A 20,930-nucleotide genomic window follows, 5' to 3' on the forward strand; every position below is an offset into this window, starting at 1 on the left:
AGTATTAAGAGAGAACACATTTTTAAGTCACCATAATAGATTCTGGTTATTTTTATTCCTTGACAGCTTAGATACAGACATTGTTAATTTTATCTTTTTGTTCCTAAAAAAACCCTAAAAAACAAAAAACAAAACTTTTATTATATTCTTTCTGATTTAGCTACGTAAATATAACAAAATAGCTCAAAGACATTTTGATGCCCAGAAAAGATGTCTTTTACAAATGGTATCCAAAAATTGTGTGGATAACACAGAACAGAAAACCGAACCATGTAAGGGCTGTGTAATGATAGGGTGGGTTGGAGGTGATTAAAGGATTACTATATTTATGGTGAAAGCTCCGTTGTTTAAAAATGTACGTAAATAAGTGGTTTCACTATGAAGCCTCTCTAATTAAGTGTTTATAAACATATATTTACAAAATATGCTACATCTCCAGAGATGAGTTTATTATTCACTAAGCCTTACACAAGTTTATGAGATGTCTCGGGTAAAGGATGAGGGTGTGCTTTTTAAATGCAGTAGGTTTGAAAGTATAAAATCGGTATCAAGTCTCTTTAAGGGCAAAGCCGGCTTCCCAAGTCACCCTGTCAGGTAGGAAGCTGTGCACTCTTTCATTCATTCACTCCCAGGCGCACTTCTCAGTGCTGACGATGCCTGGTGAAGAAAACCAAGTTCCTGGCTTCATGAAGCTTTCGTGGAGCATGTGGTAAGTGTGCAGAGGTACCTACCACTATTCTAAGCACTTGAGAAGCGTTCATTCATTTAACCATCACTGACCTGGTGAGTCAGGGTTTCTTCCTACCTTCATTTTTTAGATGAAGAGGCTAACAGAGACCAGTTAAGTAACTTGTCCAGTTAACACTCTGCCAGTTCCCTGTCCACCCCTCATTTCCACACAAATGAAACGGAATTCTGTAGATGGACTCTACTGTTAACCTTTTTTCCCTGTTAGACTTCTAAAGACGAAGCGAAACCTATAAGCTGTGATCTGCAGAAGGCAGAGTGGCATGGCTAAAAGCAGAAGTACCGGTGGTCTTACTCAAAATTTTTGAAAACACAGTTTGAAGAATAAGATCATGAGGAACAAGCATTATCTTTATAAAGATAAGCAGAGTAGTTTTCACTACAAAGTCCTCTAACTTTCTGCTACACGGGCCTAAGCTGAAGCTGGCTGCTGTAATCCGGGTGGGTTATATTCCTTTTTCTCCAGTATTGTAGTCAGAGATTGTATTACTTGATAGATAAAAACATGGATGTATTAGCCCTAAACCCGCCATGGGCACTTAGACTACAGCAAAGCAGCATCTGAAGCCCTGGGGAAAAGAAATGAAAAGGTTTCACTGGACACTTGGCCTCCCTGGAACCTCAAGTGGTATGAAAAGACAAACAGATTCATCTTGATCAAAATTACTAAAGCATTTCAAGAAAGAAGGAAGATTAAGGCAATATATGGAGAGGAAAAATCCTAAAGAACTAATCCCCAGAGAGAACACACACAGGTCATATGACTTTAAAACAGTGGAACAGCTACCCCAGGTCTGCTTTGGGGGTATGGGGACAGGGGAGTGCTATGGTGACCACAGTAGCCACCACTGTCATGCACCGCCTGCCTCTTCTGTGCGGGTTGCAAAGCTCAACTTCAAGTTCACTGCCTCGTTTCATCCCACTATGAGTTCTGGTAGCCCTGTGGCAAGGAGCTGCACTGTCAACCTGCAGACAGGCAGTTCGAATCCACCAGCAGCTCCACAGGAGAAAGGCAATCTCCTCCCGTGTTGTTTTACTGCCTCTGAAAATTGACTGGAAGAGCAGCTATGAGTTAGTTCCAACAGGATGGTACACAACAACAACACTAAGGAGCCTGAGAAGCAGCCCTGGTGGTGCAGTGAGCAAGTATTCACTCAACTACTAACCAAAAAGGTCAGTAGTTTGAACCCACCACCAGCTCTGAGAGAAAAAGACTCAACAGTCTTCTTCTGCTCCCGTGAAGACTTACAGCCTTGGAAATCCTATGAGGCAATTCTATCGTGTCCCGTAGGGTCGCAATGACTTAGGTTTGACTTGAAGGCAATGGGCTTGGTGTGGGTTTTCTTAGACAAGTCTGAAATTAGCCATTTTTGCAGAGAAGGCAAGTCTAGTCATGCCTTCTTTGGGGTTCAAAGAGAATAAGGAATCCACTCATCCTCTTAGACTGTTTTCCATTCTACCCGTGATCACATCTGCAGTGAAACTTGCTCCTTTGTCAAAGACAAGACCATAATTTTTGAGGAGCACAATGGCATCCCCTGCTCAAAACAATAGTGGGGCAGGTTTGCTAGATGGTTCGTTCATGTCCGCATCCTGCACAGCGATCCTCTCCACAGAATAAAGGGAGTGCGCTGAAAAGTTCCCTCCAGAGAACAGAGCAGCAGAGGCAGAGCACTAAGCCACACCAAGATGATTTCTTAAACAGGAACTCATATTTTATACCGCAAAAAGGTGAAAAGCGGAGCTCCACAGTATTTCATCATTAAACTAGTTACATGGGAACAAAGTTTTTATCTACAATAGAGCATAAATTATGACTTACACCATACACAGATGTATAATTAATATCAGGTAAATGGAGGGGAAAAATTCCAATTTAGGTTTCACGCATACCACTTAACAAAGAAGTTTAGATTTTTATTGCATCACGGGCTTTGCCATCAAATACACCTAGAATTAAATCCCTGATCTTATGCTTCGCTATTCACCTGTCATTGATCCGGCGAGAGTTACTTAACTTCCTTCCACCTGTTGTTACTGCTGTTGTTTTTTCAATTGCCACACAGAGATAGCGCTATCCGTGTAAGAGACATTCTCACTGTGGGAATTAAATGAGATCGTGTATCCAAAGCCCTAGACATGTGCCTGGCAGAGACTAAGAGCTCATTCAACTGACTGTTGTTGTTAGATACTGTTGTGTCAGACACGACATAGAGCGACCCTGTGAACAACAGGTCTGAACCCTGTTCTAAACCGGGCCATCCTCCCTGTCTCTGACACACTTGGCCCACTGCTGCGATCACCATGGAAATCCATCTCGGGGGTCTTCTCCTTCACCCTTCCAACCATAATACAGCTTTCTAAGGAGCAGTCTCTCCTAGCAAGATGCCAAAGATACAGGACACGAGCCTTCGCCATCCTTGTCTCCAAGGAACACTCTGGCTGTACTTTTTCCAAGACATATCTGTTTGTTCTTTCGTCAGCCCAGGAGACATTCAGTAACAATGGTAGCTATTATTAATATTGTCCATGAACATATTTTCCAAGTATTTTACCACAACCTGTTACATTGTGAGTTAAGAGGTTCAAGTAAAGTATTCCTTAACAATCAAAGAAAAATTTCAACTTGTATCAAGGATTATAATTAATTTATAAATACTGTGAATTGCATTTCAAATATGTCCATTTTTTACCCAAAAGTGGCACAATATTCTGTACTACAACTTCTTTTATGTATAGTTTTACACATATTTTTATCTATACTAGAAAACATTATATTGTCGGATTAAAGAAGCAATAACTAATAATGTCTAATTAATGTCTAATATAAAGAAGCAATAACTTTTTAATTTGTAGTATGTTAAGGTATCCGTAAGTTAAATCACAGTAGAGTATGTAGGAAAAATTAACATAGCTCTATTTATCTGTAATATCATAAACTCAAACTTCTAAACACCCTTTATTTTAACCTCAGTATATGAAACAGAGTCAGTTTTAAGGATGTTTCGATGTTTCTTTTTTAAAAACAGAGAAAAATGTGAATTCCTACTGAACCAGGGAAATCTCTTTTAGAATAGCAGCCTGCCTGTAATTTACATAATGCTAATGCATTTTCTAATGAAGACATGGTTATTAAAAGGAGAATAAAGCATACATTGAAGTTTGTTTTGTCCAATTAAAAAAATAATTCAACCCTAAGGACAAAAAAATGATCACAATGCTAAAATAGTGGCAAAGAGTACAAAGTGAACTATAGCTTCCTAAAATAAATAGGACATTTCTTTATTCAGCTTATTTAAAAGTTAGTTGGAGTCTTGAGTTTTAGAAATAAAAGACACCAATTTACACAAGCAGCCAAGCACTTAACCACTGGGCCACCAGGACCCTTCAATATCAGTTTGACCTAAACATTAAAGGGCAGAATATCCCTCCGTGTGAAGGACAGTTGGATTCTAGTTTTGCTGCAATTAAATGAACACATAAAATTCCGAGTATTTCTTCTGATAGTTTTATCTCACGTGATTTATTTTAAAATAACAAGAACAACAAATTGAATCTAGCTTACTCAGTTACATCTAGTATCTTATTCTCTGTTCTTAGCTATAAAATTCCTAATTTTTTTTCTTAGTAAAAATACTTTTCTGGATTGCTTCCTAGAGTGGTTCTGAGTTTTAAGGGAGGCAAAGTAATTATTTGTGAAATACAGAGTTCCGTAACAGAAGGGAAATGAAGGGGGAAAAAAATGTTTGCATCTCCCTTAAGTTTTTATTTGTGCTACTTTAAGGTTTTCATTCGTTCCAGTTAGGGCGACCTCTTTTCCTACCCCTCTCGGTAGCAAACAATGTTACTGGGACTCTAACCTGGCATGCCACCACCTCTGGCCCGCCCTTGAGGCCCTCCACACCGAAGGTCTCCAGCTGCAGTTTGGGTAGCTGCAGGGTGAAGTCATTCCGACTCGCTGCAGTCCGTGACAGCGCGATCTGATCTCTGACCTAAAGGGAAAAAAACAGCATCAATGGTAATTCCCCTTCAGACACATTAACTGGGATGAACTGGGTCCCCTTGAGCCCACTGAGTGGACTTGCATTGATCCCTGGACCTGAAATCCATGAATAAATTTAGGACTAATTGATTTTTCGTTGCAAATAAATCTCTAATTCAGAGCACTAGGGGAGAATGTTAAGAAGAAAAAGCATCCTCCTGCTTGCAATGAGGTGGGGGAGAAGAGGCAGTGAGGCTCTTCTCATCAAGAGCCTTCCAATTCTTTCACAGCTCCACCTTCACCGTGGAAAGCAGGAGGGGGGAGTCCTCCCCAAACTCAAAACAAACAGCAGAGTCCTCTAATCATGCCCATTTTCTTAACAAGCCTCTTAATTTCATTACTATTAATTGATATCTACTGAGTAAGATTGTTACCAGGTCTCAGTCTCTGAGAAACTTCATAATATGAACCCTGGGATGAAAACAAATATACTCAACACAAAAGGGTATGTTCCAAACACAAGACCTCTGTCTTCCTTTTTCTCACTCTCTTTGAATTGCAACATCTTTTTAAACTCCACTCCTAACATTAAATACCTATATACTCAGTCACACCACTTCTAAGTAAGATAACATTGAGATAAATCAGTAGTATTTGTACTACATTTAAGTATTCGGAAAGGTAACAATACAAACACATCACAGATGCAGAAGAAATGCCAGTTCTCCAGCCCCAAATGAAATCGCATGCAGTTGATATCACACTGCCACCTTCTGGAAAAATGAGAAAATGCTCACAATAGAGTACTCAGAGACAAGAAAAGCGTTACGAAACACACGTAGTGGGTTTTCCTTTGCAAACTTAGTAAAAGGCTAACGATTCCACACTTTAGTTTGCCTTTCAGATTTAAGCAAGCTCTCCATTTTAATCACAGAATGTAATGAAAGAAGATTCCATATGGAGGCATATTTTCTACCTCTCCTCATGCTCGAGTAACCTTTCATAATTTATCCTTTTGATAGTACGTGTTTATTCGATATGCAACTAGCTCAAAGAAACAAGATATAGAGTTTTCTGGCTCAGTAAGGTAAAAAAAATGAGAGAAATATCAAAACAGCACCAACTGCCCATGTAAATTTTCTCTCTCCTGTCTTAACTTAGCAATGTCGAAAGCAACTTAGTCATAATACAAGAGAGCCAAGTCTCCATTCTTCCTCCCATTTTACTTGGGCAAGCTTATAAAAGTGCTTGAGTGATTCCGTGGGATGTGAGTGACTGTGTACACATTCCACAACACTGTCTTGCTTCAGAACGCTTCCTGTAACCAGCAAACACACACACACACACACACACACACACACACACACACACATCTTCAACTGTTCAAGCTACGCTATGGGCATAAAAATCCTCCCATACCCCCCGCTGATCTGAAGGGTTTCTCTCAATTCTGATGGCTGCCAAAACATACCCTATAATGTCATTTCTATATGTGTCCTATAAGCACAAGAGCGTGTAATCCATAAGAAATATCCATGGCAAGTATTTATCAGTTAGGAGAGGAATATTATTAAATTTACTTAACATAAAAAGATAAATCATATTTTACAAATATATTTGCTTTAGGTGTTTTATTTTATATGTATGATGCCTTCTCTTGCCTTTTTTTGTCACTGATGTGCACACAGATAAAAGAAAACATTAATGGGAATTAAGGTACTGAGAATTTATCAACATCAAACCACTAGTGTTTTGCCTTTCTACCCTTCTGAACCAAAGTCAATAGATCTAAATATTTTACTGCACCCTGGCCAATTCATTGTTTGATGTTTAAAAACTCACCCAGAATCAAAGAAAATTTATTAAATTTGAGCCCCCAAATGAGATACTATTAGCTTTGAAAGTCAAGTTTAACTGCGATATTGATGATTCTCTTTTTTCTGTGACAAAATTCACTAGGGAAATCCTGGATGTCAAAGTACAAAAGCAGATTGCTAATACGGGCAAAGAGGGAAAGAGAGAGAGAGAAGAAAAAAAAACTCCAAGCAACGTAGGTGTAATCCACAACCTAGCTTGAGCACTGGAGTTCCTTTAATCCGATTAAACCCAGGCACCATACTTCATCTGTGAAGCTAGGCATAAAGTATTTAAAATTCTCTAAATGAGCTTTATAAACAATATTATGCTTGGGCATTTAGCATCTGAAACTTTGATTTATTGTCAAATTAACATTTCCACTAAAGCATTATTTAACTTGGATTCTTCAATAATTTTTTAAACAGACAAAAAGAACCCTCAAAATGCAGCTGTTTCTGCTAAACCTAATAACTGACATCACAATTACACCATTATTTGCAAATATGCGTGTGCTAATACTTTCATTTCATTATAATTATCTGTTGGACATAGACAATGTCAGCAGGAGACTGTGCCCCCTGATCTTTATAGAAGCAAGATTGTAATTTCTCTACTAAAATTTTACATTTTCTGTACTTTTAAATTCAACTGAAACCTTGAGAGTAGACACTAAAATATTCTCAAAACATTCAGAAAAAAACTTTTGTTTTGCCTTTTAAGTTTTTAAAGAATTGACTAGGAAATATATTCTTTGAATATAAAAACGTAGTAAAAGCATCAAGTTGTTGATACAACAAAACAGAGCCACTAAGACATGCAGAGATACTATATAGCAAAGGAGCATAAGAAGAAGGTAGTGGGATTTGGAGGAAATAAGATGCAGGAAGAGAAGAAATGTAGTCAGGAGAAATGAAGACCACAAGGGTGGATTTCAGAGTGTGAACACAAGACATTGGGATGGCTTCAACATCAACAAACAGGAAGAAAGATGAAGCTCACTTGAATGCATTAATTTTGTTCATAAGAAAAAATAGAATAGACAAGCTGCGAACCAAATAAAAGAAACAGGCAAAAGAGAGATAGTGTGGCAAATCTTAAGGAAACACTGTCCTGTGGATACAAAATGTTTCAAGAATAAGAACCTAAATCTCTATACTGTCTAAAGGTTTCTGAAGAAACAATATTAGAATGGAAGAACTACAGTCTCTGAATTTTTTTTTCTTTTTTAAGTTAACCGGGGATGGGAGGTGGGGAGAAAAATGTGCAACAATGAGTGAGTGAATGTTCAACTTTTCTGTAAACTTTCATTAAAATCACAATTCAACAAAAACCTCCAACTATTTTCTCCTAGAAGAAAAGGCAGTCATCTTTTAAAGTATATATTTTAGTGTGAATTAGGATCAAAACAACAATCTTTTAAAGTATATATTTTAGTGTGAATTAGGATCAAAACAACAATCAATAATCTGTGGATTAAATTATAATTTCACATGTTGAATTCATTTAAATTTATTATTTCAAAAATTAGTTTTTAATTCTATTTACAGCACATTGTTACTTATCTTAGAAATTATATTCTTTTAACTCTGATTTGTTTAAATATATATAGTAAAACTACATGGGGGTTTTTTACCTCAAAGTAAATAATAATTCATAAAAACTATTCTTTTTCACAAGATTTCCCAACATAAATCTTAATTTTCAAATTGGAGACATTTTTATAAAATCCAGTAAAAAGCATACAACTTCCTATTTTGATAAAAATCTATATTGCTGCATTCTAAAATCCTTACTTTTAGAAATATTATTTTATATCTGAAAGTTAAACAATGAATAAAGATAGCATAAGAAGAACTGGTAAAAAGAAGAAATAATATTTTCCATTTCCTACTATATATTTTAGAAAGCAAATATATCTAAAACAAGTGTCATAAGGAATAAAAGAAAAAATATTTTCATAAAAACCAAACTTTCAACAAGTCAAATGTTACAGGATATATAAGTTCCAGATTTAAGTGACTCAGTATTGTGTTTCTCCTATTCCTCTAAATAACCATTAATTAGAAACTACCATGCTGTTTATACATTTTATAATTTTATAATGTATCCCTACCATAACATAACTTACTCTTATTTCTGCCATTAACTATGAAATTTAAATAAGTCAACTCTCAAAATGATGATATACATGCTTTATGACGCACAACTGTAAATTTCTTTCAACTTAATGTTCTCATTCTTAAAAACAAATTCATAAAATATGGTTCTAGTGATGATTTTATCAATATGATTCAAAGTTATAAAGTTTTAGATTTAAAAAATCCCAATATTTAAAATTCATAAAAGAAGATATATGTGTCTAATTAATAAGTGTTTAGAAAATGGAAGGACTATAAAGTTCTGATATCCAAAAGAACTGGTAAGTATTCAGTCTTTTCAGAAGGTAGCATGGGGTCAAGAACCAACGGCACTGAAGGAAGAAGTTCAAGATGTACTGAAGGTGTTGGCAAAAACTAGGCTCTGGGAATTGATAGAAAACCAACTGAGATGTTTCAATGATGCATGCGCTCATGCCATAAAATTTAAAAACAACAACCTTGTCAACCAAGTGGAAAAAAAATCCATATTTCTGCCCAAGACAAAGAAAGGTGATCCGAGATATTGCAGAAATTATCAATAATTATCATTACTGTCATGCACAGTGAGTTTTGCAAAAAATAACAAAAAAAAACCCCATTTACAGCAGAACATTGACAGAAAATGGCCAGAAATTCAAACTGGACATAGAAGAGGATGTGGAACAACATTCATCACTGCTGATGTCAGAGGGATCTTGATTGAAAGGCATTTTGCTCTGTGGATCACAACGAAATATAGATACTAAAACACTTAATTGTGTCATGTGGAATCTGTGCATGAACCAAAAGGCAATCATTCAAAGACAGCAAAGGGACAGTGCACGGTTTCAAATCAGAAAAGCAAAAAGAACTTGAGATACTCGATGATGTCACTCAAAAGACCACAGACTTCAGCACAGAGTTAAAGAAAAAAAAATTCTCACAATTGAACCACTAAACAAAATCATGACAAATAAAAGACTGAAGTTGTCAAGCATTTCATTTTACTGAGAGCCATCCACATTCAGCAACGGAAATAACATCAAACAATAAAATAAGGTATTGCATTAGGCATATCTGCTCTAAACAACCCTTGTAAAGTGTTAAAGAGCAGAGATGTCACTTGGAAGGCTAAGGTACGCCCAACTCAAGCTTTGGTATTCTCCACTGCTTCATATGCATGTGTAAATTGGACAATGAATAAGGAAAGCCAAAGAACAATTGAAGCATTTTAATAGTCATATTGAAAAAAAATACTGAATATACCATGGACTGCTTGAATGAACAAATACTCCTCCGAAGCAAGGAGGGTGAGAATTTGTCTTACAAACTTTGGACCCATTATCAGGGGACTAGACATCCACTTCCATAACAGCTTGCCTCCAGAAACCCTATGAACCTGGAGAGAGGATGAAAGACACTCAAGCGTTGAGGACTCTCCTTCATAGGGTCGCTGAGTCGCCTGCGACTCGAAGGCACTTAACAACAAACAACAACAGTCCCTGAAAGAAGACATTGCATTTGGGAAAACAGAGGGTAAAAAGAAGTAAGAGCTGACATGAGACAGACTGACACAGTTGCTACAGCAATAGTATCAAACATAGTAATGGTTACGAGGACAAAGCACAACAGAGTTGTGTTAACTTCCGTTGTACAGATAGTTGCTCTAAGTCAGAACCCAAGTTCTATGTCAATGGCATCTAACAAGAACAATCCTGAATGCCTGGAGAGAACAACTGATACTAGGTCCTCACATCATTCTCTAAATCTGTCCAAAATTTTATTACCACAAGGTGGCCTTCAATGCTTCAAAATAAATGTTCTCACCTACATGCTCATAAAAACATAAAGCTCAGCATATTCCCTGTATCCTCTGTTCATTTTACTCTGCTTCTAGTCTCCTGCCTTTGTGTCCTATTACCCACTTTTCTACTTCTTCCACCCATTCCTGGGGCTTTCCCTTCTTCTTTTTTCACAGTACATCTTACAGAAAGGGTCACTACATTACAGCCCAGGCCTACTATTTGTTATTACTAATAAAGTTTTATTAGAACACAGCTATATCTGTTCATTCATCTATTATCCATAGCTCCACTCCTATTTTAATCATAGAGTTGAACTACAGACTTTAATAAAAGAAAATAGAGGCCTTTATGGGCCACAAAACCTAAAATATTCATTATCTGGAAGTTTTTAGAAAAAGTTTACCATCTTCTGCTCTAGAGGTATTAATGGGGAAGCCCATCAATGTTACACCATAACCACCACTCTCAAGAGAACTGTGGAATGATTCTCACAAGCCAATCTTTCATCCATCAACAGAGGGGCCATTGTGCAGACACTCCTGGGCTTCTTTTTGTCCAGTGCTTCATAAAGTGCATTCACTATTTCCCGACACAATTTCCTGTGCCGCACAGTCTCACATACAACCTGGGCGGGCCTACTCCTTGTATAACTATCAATTGTTGTGGCTTCATGCCTGCAAGTCAGAGCCAAGTCACGGCTGACCCTGCAACAGGTTTTCAAAGGCAGTAAATTGCACAGAAGGACACTGCCTATCCTTCTCTGTGGAACAGCTGATGGATTTGAACTGCATGCCTTTGGGACTGCAGCATAGCTACTTACCATTAGTGCACCAGGGCTCCCTCAGCCCAAGGACTAATCAATAGAGCATTTGGTTAAAAAAGTAGAACAAACATACCAGATAGATACTAGAAAGAGAAGAAAGACAGTCTAACCATACGCTCTGTGGAAACACTGTCGTTTTTGCCATTATATGCCATCAAGTTGGAACAAACCCATAGCTGACCCTCCAGCGGGTTTTCTGAGGTAGGAAATTGCATGGGAGGAGACTGCCCATCCTTCTCCCACAGAGCAGACGGTGGATTCGAACCACTTGCTTTTGGGATCGCAGCACAGCTTATTACCATTAGGTCACCAGAGCACCAGAACTACAAGTGACAACAGCGGTAACAAGAAAACCCTATGGAGCCTCCTATAAGAATGGAATAAAATTAAAACACTATTATAAATGGGGAAAATTCTATATGTCAACAAAAAGAACAATTTTGAAAAGATAAATAGCTCCTGAACTCCACTATGTGTCAATGATTAAAATATGTCAGCGCAATGGAAGGGACACGCAAGACTGATCAAATACCTGTTGTCATCAGGCTGACTCCAACTTGGAGTGACCCTACCGGGCAGAGGTGACCCGCACTATGGGGTTGAAAGGCCTTAAACCTTAACAGAAGCAAGACGCCACACATTCACCCTTGCAGCCACATGGAGATGCCGACCTTTTGGTTAGCAACTGAGGGTTTTGAAACATTGTGTTACCAGGGCTGCTTCTAAGAATTTTAGATAGTCACATATTTCAGCTTTTCTTTTAGTATTTTTTTAAATTTTTTATTTTTAATTTTTTTATTTTATTAATTTTAATGACCATTTACAGAGATTTTGGATTTCCATTCATTCATCATTGCACTTTCCTCCCTGCCTCTTTTAAGTATTTAATGAATGAAATAAAGAGGCAGATTTCAGCACTGTTGGTAATTGGTAATAATATGACAGTACTCTTTTTTTTCCTTATTGTGTACCATCAAATAGGATCCTACTGGCATAGGAGGAGATTGTTCCTTCTTCTAAGTGGAGCATCTGGTGGATTTGAACTGTGCACCTTCAGGATTGCAGTGCAGCTTCTTACCACCAGGCCACCAGAGCTCCCTCGTCAGTACTTTTTAGAGTACCTTCTACTTTTCCAAAACCTGCCTACACCGCCACACTTGATTTTGCCCCAGTCTGTGCAACAGCTATTGTCATAACTAGTATGAGGCCGCTGAGCCCTGTGCTCTCACTCAGGACCGGACAGTAATGTCCCTTCATCACTGTGTTGCTGTTGTTGTTATGTGCTGTCGAGTCGTTTGCAACACATAGCGACCCTATGTACAACAGCCCTAAACCCTGCTCTATCCTGTGCCAATCACACTGCCTCTGACACACCCATCCCGATTACCCCAGTCACTGAATCAATCCACCTCATAGAGGGTCTTCCCCTCCTGCGCTGTCCCTCCACTCTACCCAGCATGTCCCTCTCTAAAGACCTGTCTCTCCTTACAACATGTCCAAAGTATGTCAGATGAAGCCCCAGAATCCTTGCCTCCAAGGAGCAGCCTGGTTTAATCCTCTCTAGGATGAATCTGTTTGTTTTCTTGGCAGTCCATGGTACATTCAATATTCTTCTCCAGCACCACAGCTCAAAGGCGTCAATTCTCCTTCTATCCTCCCTAGTCATTGTCCAATTCTCTGATGCATAACAAGTGATTGCAAAAATCATGGCCTGTATCAGGTGCACCTTAGTCTCCAGAGAGACACCGTTGCTCTTGAGTATTTTAAAGAGGTCCCTAACCACAGACTTTCCCATTGCAATACGTTTTTTGATTTCCTGGCTACTGGTGCTAAGAGTGTTGACCGTGGAGCCGAAAGATGGGCAGTTTATAATTAGGGAAAATGTTTAAGGTTTTGGTCATTCTTCTAGCTCCTGAATTAAAATAAATATTTTCTTTTTCCTTTTCTTTTTTTCTTCTTATCTGCCAATCACAAGAGAACTATTTAATTTCCACACCCACTTCCTAAACAACATGCCTGGGAAACTTAGAACTTTGATAAATGTCGATAGTTGTAGAGGGGCGTCAGGCCTTTTGTTCATCGGGTTGCTATGAGTTGTGCTTTACTCAAAGGCAATCAACAACAACAAAGTAGTTTTATCATAAATATTGGAGAATATTATTTAAACATCCTAATTTTCCTCTATTGTTTGACTAAACTCCTGGACATTCTCATTCATATCCACCCATTTGTTTCCATTCTCCTCCCTTCCTCCTTCCTTTCCTCTTCCCTCCCCTGCACACACATACTTACCCTAAGAGTAATTCATATATACACACACTCTTATCCTAAGAGTCATTGTACCTATGCCATAATTACCCTCCTAACAGGTCTACAGCATTACGTGGAAGATCTCAAAACTGCACTGCTGTGCTTCACATTTGCTGGAAGGAGCCCTCAGCCCTGTCTCAGCAGAAGCAGGTACCTTACTGCCACTGTACCAAGCGCAGAGACCCCTCATTTGAAGGGAAGAACTCTGCTGGCCAGTTGCTTAACCTCCATCTCTGGAGCGGAGCCAGCACACTCCAGTGACTGCCAGCTGCTGTCAACAAAGGAGAGGCAGCCTCTCCCACCATCATCTACACATCATAGCCGCATCCCAGTAATTGACGTGGAAAAACCTGAGCTCCTGAATCGAATTATCAAGCTGGTTATATCCCAATTAGGGAGCTGAAAAATTGACCCCCTCGAATTAAATTATCTAGTTGGAAAATAGGGTGATTTAATAGTGGACATCTTATAAAGACACGAGACAGCATGATAAATCTACAGGGCAAGCTATCTACCATAGACTGTACCCAAGATTACCGTGACCTGGAATTATCTAAACAAACGCAAAAGCCCGTATTTGAGAGCAGTGAAATAAATTTCTATTTATATTTATAGCTCTAGTAGAGATATCTTCTTTCCTTGGGTGAATTATTTCAAAAGATAAAAACAGATGCACGCCAAAGTTCTCTCTTTAGATGGATTTCTGCTCAACACGGCAAGTACATTCGCATGCCATTCTGCAGTGCCTTGTCTTCAGTTTGTCGAGGTTTTTCAATCCCTCTTGAGCTGCAGTACCGTTTTTAGCTTGGCTAGGTCAGAATGACACTGAGCAATATGAATGATGACACTCAAGACAGCTCTACAGACAGAGTTGTCATCAGCAAGCCAGCTGTGCTAACACCTGTATGTCCTGTACAGCCGAACTTCAGGAGTCAGGACCAAGAACGTGGAAATGGAGAGGAGTTCTCGAAGATCATAAATAACATTGACAGAGCCATTAATGAACCACTAAAAATCATGGCCCTATAGCAGAAGATCATGTTTCAACTTTTAAAAATACTGCTGCATAAATTCAAATTTATTGCATGGGCTTTCTACTCCTTATAAAAGCAAAAATAAAAGATGATAAGATTATTATTCCAATTAACCATTTTTAAGAAAAAATTTATAAAGTCACTTTAAAACAAAATGTAAGGGTTTAAATGCTTTCACCTGTCATAGTACATTTTTTCTATTCTACAAGCCATCCCAAGGAGACCAGTAAACACCTTTCCCTCTATTTCATAGGAACAAATGGGCCTCTCTGTAAAGTCACTACTAGCAATTCTCTCTTCTAGAGATCTTTTTCCAAGTGAATGTAGGGGAGTTTTTCCACTCTTTATTTTTTTAAGAAAAAATAAAATCTCAAAGTACACAGAGATGCCATTTATAGCAATCATATAACAAAGTAGGCAACTATATCAGCAAGACTCCCACCGGGGCCTTAAGTCTGAGCTGGGTTCAGAGACTCACCACCCATTGCCATTGAGCTGAAACCTACTCATAGCTGACCTTCCATTGGGTTTCTGAGGCTGTAAGTCTCCCAGGAGGAGATGACCCACCTTCTCCCTCAGTCACCAGAGAGCCACAGTGTTTGGGTTCACAGCACAGCCCCCTGTGAGCTCATGCCCCTAGCGTGCCCTGATAGAGACTATGTAAAGGTAAAAGTTTGACTCATTCAATAAGCATTTATTAAGTGTCTATAGGGCACCAGGTGAGGAAGACAAAAACCAATGAGACAGAATTGCATAGCTAAACTCTTGAAATTTCTTTTTTAGCCTTGTATTTATCTACAATGTCTTATTTGCTCTGAAAATTTCTTATACCACCTTCTTTCTATGCCAAAAAGCATGCCAATCTTTCTCAAAACTTTATCATCAGCAACCCTGACTTTTCCCCTGGTATTTAGACACACGCCCTGCTGATTATGATACAATACTTTAAACTCAACATACACAAAATAAAACGCATCGTTATCTCTTCCCTCTTGTCCCTACTCAAAAAGAAACAGACCCTGCTCTTCATTTCTGCCTCCTAATTTCAGTTAATGGTGGTGTCCTATCACGGCAATCATCCTCTCTGGTCTCTTTTCTTCCCCATGTCCCATTTTCGTTCTTTTACAAAGGAGCCTCTCTTTCCTTCTGACACTTCCTATCATCACTATTCTAGTTTAAGCCTTTATTATTGTTTTTGTTGTTGCTGGCTGTGTACCTTCGAGTCAGAACTGACACACAGCTGACACTTCGATGGGTTTTTCAGGGGCAGTTATCACACAAGGAGACTGCCCATCTTTCTCCAGCTGTGGAGCAGGTGGTGGACTCGAACTGCATGCCTTTGTGACTGCAGTGCAGCTTCTTGCCACCAGGCCAACAGAGCACTAGTGCCCTTCCCCTTTAAAAAAAAATAAGCCTGCTAATGATGTTATTTTTATGATGTTGTTGTTGTTATTGTTAGCTGCCATTTTAGTCAGCCCCCAACTTAAAGGAACTCCAGGTGCAACCAGGTGAGACCACTGTGACCCACAGGTTTCCACTGGCTTACTTTTAGAATGTTGCCAGATATTTCTTGCTAGTCTTTCTTGATCCAGAAGCTCCACTGATATCTGTTTAGCATTACAGCATCAGTGCAAGCCTCCAGTGAGAGGCAAGGGCAGTAAACTTATGTGTAGTGGTCAGGAATCAAGTCCAAGTCTCCCACATGGAAGGGAAAAATTCTACCACCGAGACACCACTGTCCTCACAGCTTCCCTAACAGAATTCTCTGCTTACATACTCCTGCCTCTTAAAAAACCCCTTCATCACTCATTGCACCCAGTGTGCAAATCTGGCCTTGAGAGCACAAATGCATAAAGTGATCTGGCCATGATACCATCTAGCTTAAACCTTACGAGCTTCCTGCTGCCTCCGTAATAGGACCCAACACTTTTAGTGGGGGAGCTGGGGTGGGCGGGGAATCCGCTGACTTGGCTTCTACCTGCCCCTTCAGCCCTCTCTCCTGTACCCTCCAAGAACTTAATGCTGAACCAAATAAAGTCATATTGATGACAGTGAAGGAATTTATGTCATGGAGTTGTGGTCCTGGAGAAGAAAACTGAATTATCCCATGGATTGCCAAAAGAATGAGCAGGTATGTCTTGGTACAGGTGCAGCCAGAGTGCTCCTTGGAGGCAAAGATGGCCTCATACTTTGGGCATGTTGTTAGGAGATTTTTTTGGAAAAGGACATCATGCTAGGAAAAGGGGAGGGGCAGAGAAAGAGAGGAAGATCCCCAGTGAGATGGACTGACATGGTGACTGCTGTAATGGACTCAAGTGTATCAGGGATAATGAGGAAGGCACGGGATAGGAGAGTACTCAGATCTGTTGTTCACAGAGATGGTGAGTCTCACTTGACTCAATGGCATCTACCAACAACAAACATAATTTATGCTTCCATATATTTGTTCTCTGCTAGGGTACCTTTTCTGTCTTCCCTCACTCTTCAAGGTCCCTTCTAATATTTTTTGCTAAGGAATCTTCAACCAACCACTGTGTTTTCTAAGTTTGTCGCACAGATGAATGACTTTATCTAAATGGACACAGGACTTCAACATAGAGATACATATATATTTACCAATGTATACCAATGCTGTTACACTCTGTGAAGTGAAGTAAAATGACCACTCCTCATTTCCCAATCATATCCTTCTCCAACAGTTCACAGTTATAACAACTGTTAAAAAATCCATTCTCTATTTTGTGCATTAATGACATATGTCTACCTGTAACAATCACTGACAGATGAGGTGAGAGGGGCTGTGATTGTTCAAGTTATATGTCAGTTTGACTGGTCATAATTCTAAGTGGATTGGTATTTATGCAATGACATAATTTGGTGGTTATTAGGATGTAATTTGGCAGTTGTGTAATGTTTTTCCCCCATTTTGTAATGTGATGTCATCATACTCTGTTTTCATGTTGTTGTTGTTGTTGTTGTTGTTCCTGTTATTGTTGTTGTTATGTGCAACTCATAGTGATCCTATGTACAATAGTTCTGAATCCTGCCTTACCTTATGCCAATTTCATTGTCTCCAACACACCTACCCCATTACCCTAGTTACTGAGTCAAACTATCTCACCCAGGGTCTTCCTTTCTTGCGCTGTCCCTCCACCCTGATGATGTCCTTCTCTAAGGACTGGTCCCTCTGGGCAACATACCCAAAGTATGTGACACAGAGCTTCAAAATCCTTGTCTCCAAAGAGCATCTCTGCTTCACCCTCTCCAGGATAAACCTGTTTGTTCTCTTAGCAGTCCATGATATGTTTAATACTCTTCTCCAACACCACAACTCAAAGGCATCAATTCTTCTTCTAACATCCTTATTCACTGTCCAGCTCTCTGATGATCATGTACTGCTGGTTATTGCATACCAATGTAGTGTTTGGAACCTAATCATGTCTGTAATGTTCCCCAGAGGCTAGCAGATTTCTTGTCATATAATACACACTCAAAAAGCATTTATTGAACTAATTTGTCTACATAGTTAAACGTTATCTTTTACTACGGATTCATGTTATTAGGAGCCATCGACTCATCTATGACTCATAGCAACCCTATGGACAACAGATCTGAATCTTGCCCTATGCAGTGCCATCTTCACCATCTCTGATATGTTCAAGCCCATTGCTACAGTAACTGTCAATCCAACTTCTTACTACTAGGCAACCGTAGCTCTCTTGGTAATTACCCAATAAACAATTACTGCATTTCGTTTCTTCACACATAATTCTAAATAACTCAAGAATATGGTTCAGTTATCTTTGCTAAAACTTATTTTTATATAATTCCTCTAATCTTTCTTTGTTCCACTTAATATGTTTAAGGGAGTTCTTTATTTTTAAAAAATCTTAGTACCTGAGAATTTATACTATTAGTAATATCGGATGCATGCTGAAGGGATGCAGGTCTATCAGTCTCCATATCAGATAATTTTGTTTTTAGGAGTTTGTAACTAAATGCTAGAATTCTAGTAACTCAGTTTTGAACAACAAATGTCCCAATTAAAAAAGGGCAAAGGCTCTGAATAAATATTTCCCCAAGGAAGTTATACAAACAACCAGTAAGCACATGAAAAGATATTAACATCATTAGACATCAGAGAAATGCAAAACAAACCATGTCACATGAAATAGGATGGCTGGTTGGTGCTTTGCAGAGATCAATAAAATGGACAAATCTGTAGCTAGGTGAGAAAGAGAGAGTGAGAGAAGACATAATTACTAAAATCGAGGATAAAAGTAAGCACATTACAAACAACCATATGGAAATTAAAATAAATTAGATGTCAACAAATTAAAAAAGCTAGATGAAATAGCTTTTTGTAGCTGTTTTATATTATGTAGATAACACAACTTAGCTTGCAGAATGAAGACTTGAAGCACTTACTGATGGATTATATATCAATATAAAGAAAACAAAAATCCTTACAGTGGACCAACAGACAATGTCTTGACAGGGAAAAGACTGACGTTGTCCGTGATTTTTATTTTACTTGGATCCACAATTAACGTTCATGGATCAACAGTCAAGAAATCAAAAGATGTGCTATACTGGTCTCATTTGCTGTCTTTAAAATGCTAAGGAACAAGATGTCAGTCTAAAGACAAAGTGAGCCTAACCCAAGCCACAGTATTGTCAATTGTTTCCTTTGTATTTGAAATCTGGATGAAGAAGGAAGTGCATTGTGCGTACTGAATATACCATAGATTGTCAAAACTATAAACAAATCTGTCTTACAGGAAGTACAACCAGAATGTTCCTTAGAGGCAAAGATGGTTTTTAACTTATACAAAAATAAACTCAGAAAGGTTTCAAGACCCAAATCTTAGAGCTAAATATAGTAAGCAAATAAAACAGGAATTTGTCTTCATGATCTCAGATGATTTCTTAGATATGGTATCAAAACACAGGTTAACAAAAGGAAAAACAAATAAATTGGACTTCATCAACATTTTAAAACAGGTTTTGTACATCAAGGGACATTCTAATAAAAGTTAAAAGATACCCTATGGCAGATAGGGGGAAAGCTCATAACCGGTAAAGGCTTAGTATACAAAGTATAGGAGCCTTGGTGCCACAGAGGTGAATTATTTGGCTATTAACTGAAAAGGTAAGGGACTCAAGCCCATCAGTTATTGCACGGGAGACAGGTGTGGCAGTCAGCTTCTGTAAAGATTGTGGTTGCTGTTGCAGTTGTTAAGTGCCATCAAGCAGAATACTGCTCATAGTGACTCTAGGAATGAGAGCTCTGAACTAAGTCATATCCCGTGCCATCCTTATTGTCCCTACTGAGTCAACCCATTCCTTAAAGGTATTCCTGGAAACCTTATGGGATAGTATTGCCCTGTCCTATATGGTCACCGGGAGGCAGGATCTGGTGAATGTTAATGAGTCTTTCATTCAGAATATAATTGTTAAACTCAACAAAACAAATTACAATTTTAAATGGCAGAAAGGTAAAGAATTTCTAAAAAAAAAATATGTGATTTGCCAATAAGCACATAGAATGATGTTCATCATCATCAACTGCTGCCGGCGAGTCAATGCTAAATCACAACGACGCTCCACCCAGTGTCCGAGGCTGTCCGTCTTTGTGGGTGATGACGGCATCATCCTTCTCCCGCAAGAGTGACTGGTGGATTCAAACCACTGACCTTCTGCTTAGCAGTCAAAGACGTCATTCACTATGACATCAACATCAGCACTCATTTTAAAAATGCTGATTAAATACATTAAGTTGTCACTTGACACCTCAAGATGGCTATAATCAAAACAATAGAGATTAAGTTTGGTAAAGGTGTGGGGAAACTGAAATTCTCCTATATTGAAGGTGGTATTGTTCCTGTTAGGTACCATCAAGTCAGAACCGATTCATAACTGACCCTCCAGTGAATTCTCAGAGGCAGTAAATCACAAGGGAGGAGAGTGCTCATTTTTCTCCTATGGAACAGCGGATGGATTCGACCTGCGTGCCTTTGGATTGGCAGGACAACTCCTTACCACTAAGCCACCAGTGCTCCATAAATTGAAGATAAGAACATAAACTAGTATAGCAGCTACTGAAAAGAGCTTATTAGTTTCTCTAAAAGTTAAACTACCATGTTGTTGTTGTTGTTATGTGCTATCGAGTCATAGCGACCCTATGCACAACAGCTCTAAACCCTGCTCTATCCTGCGCCAACCGCACCGCCTCTGACACACCCATCCCGATTA

At 38.7% G+C, this 20,930-nt stretch overlaps 1 protein-coding gene across 1 annotated transcript in view; it reads right to left on the minus strand.

Annotated features, from left to right (window-relative positions):
- The window catches only part of CCDC171 (coiled-coil domain containing 171), a 313,076-nt gene that overhangs the window by 96,362 nt on the left and 195,784 nt on the right, over nucleotides 1-20,930 (minus strand). Inside the window, exon 23 of the mRNA XM_006881285.1 lies at nucleotides 4,608-4,739. Within this exon, the coding sequence (XP_006881347.1) occupies nucleotides 4,608-4,739 (132 nt within the window). The remainder of the gene's footprint in view (nucleotides 1-4,607; nucleotides 4,740-20,930) is intronic.

The sequence above is a fragment of the Elephantulus edwardii genome, unplaced genomic scaffold (assembly GCF_000299155.1).
Source record: "Elephantulus edwardii isolate Elephantulus edwardi_28Jun2011 unplaced genomic scaffold, EleEdw1.0 scaffold00014, whole genome shotgun sequence".
NCBI classification, from domain to species: Eukaryota; Metazoa; Chordata; class Mammalia; order Macroscelidea; family Macroscelididae; genus Elephantulus; species Elephantulus edwardii.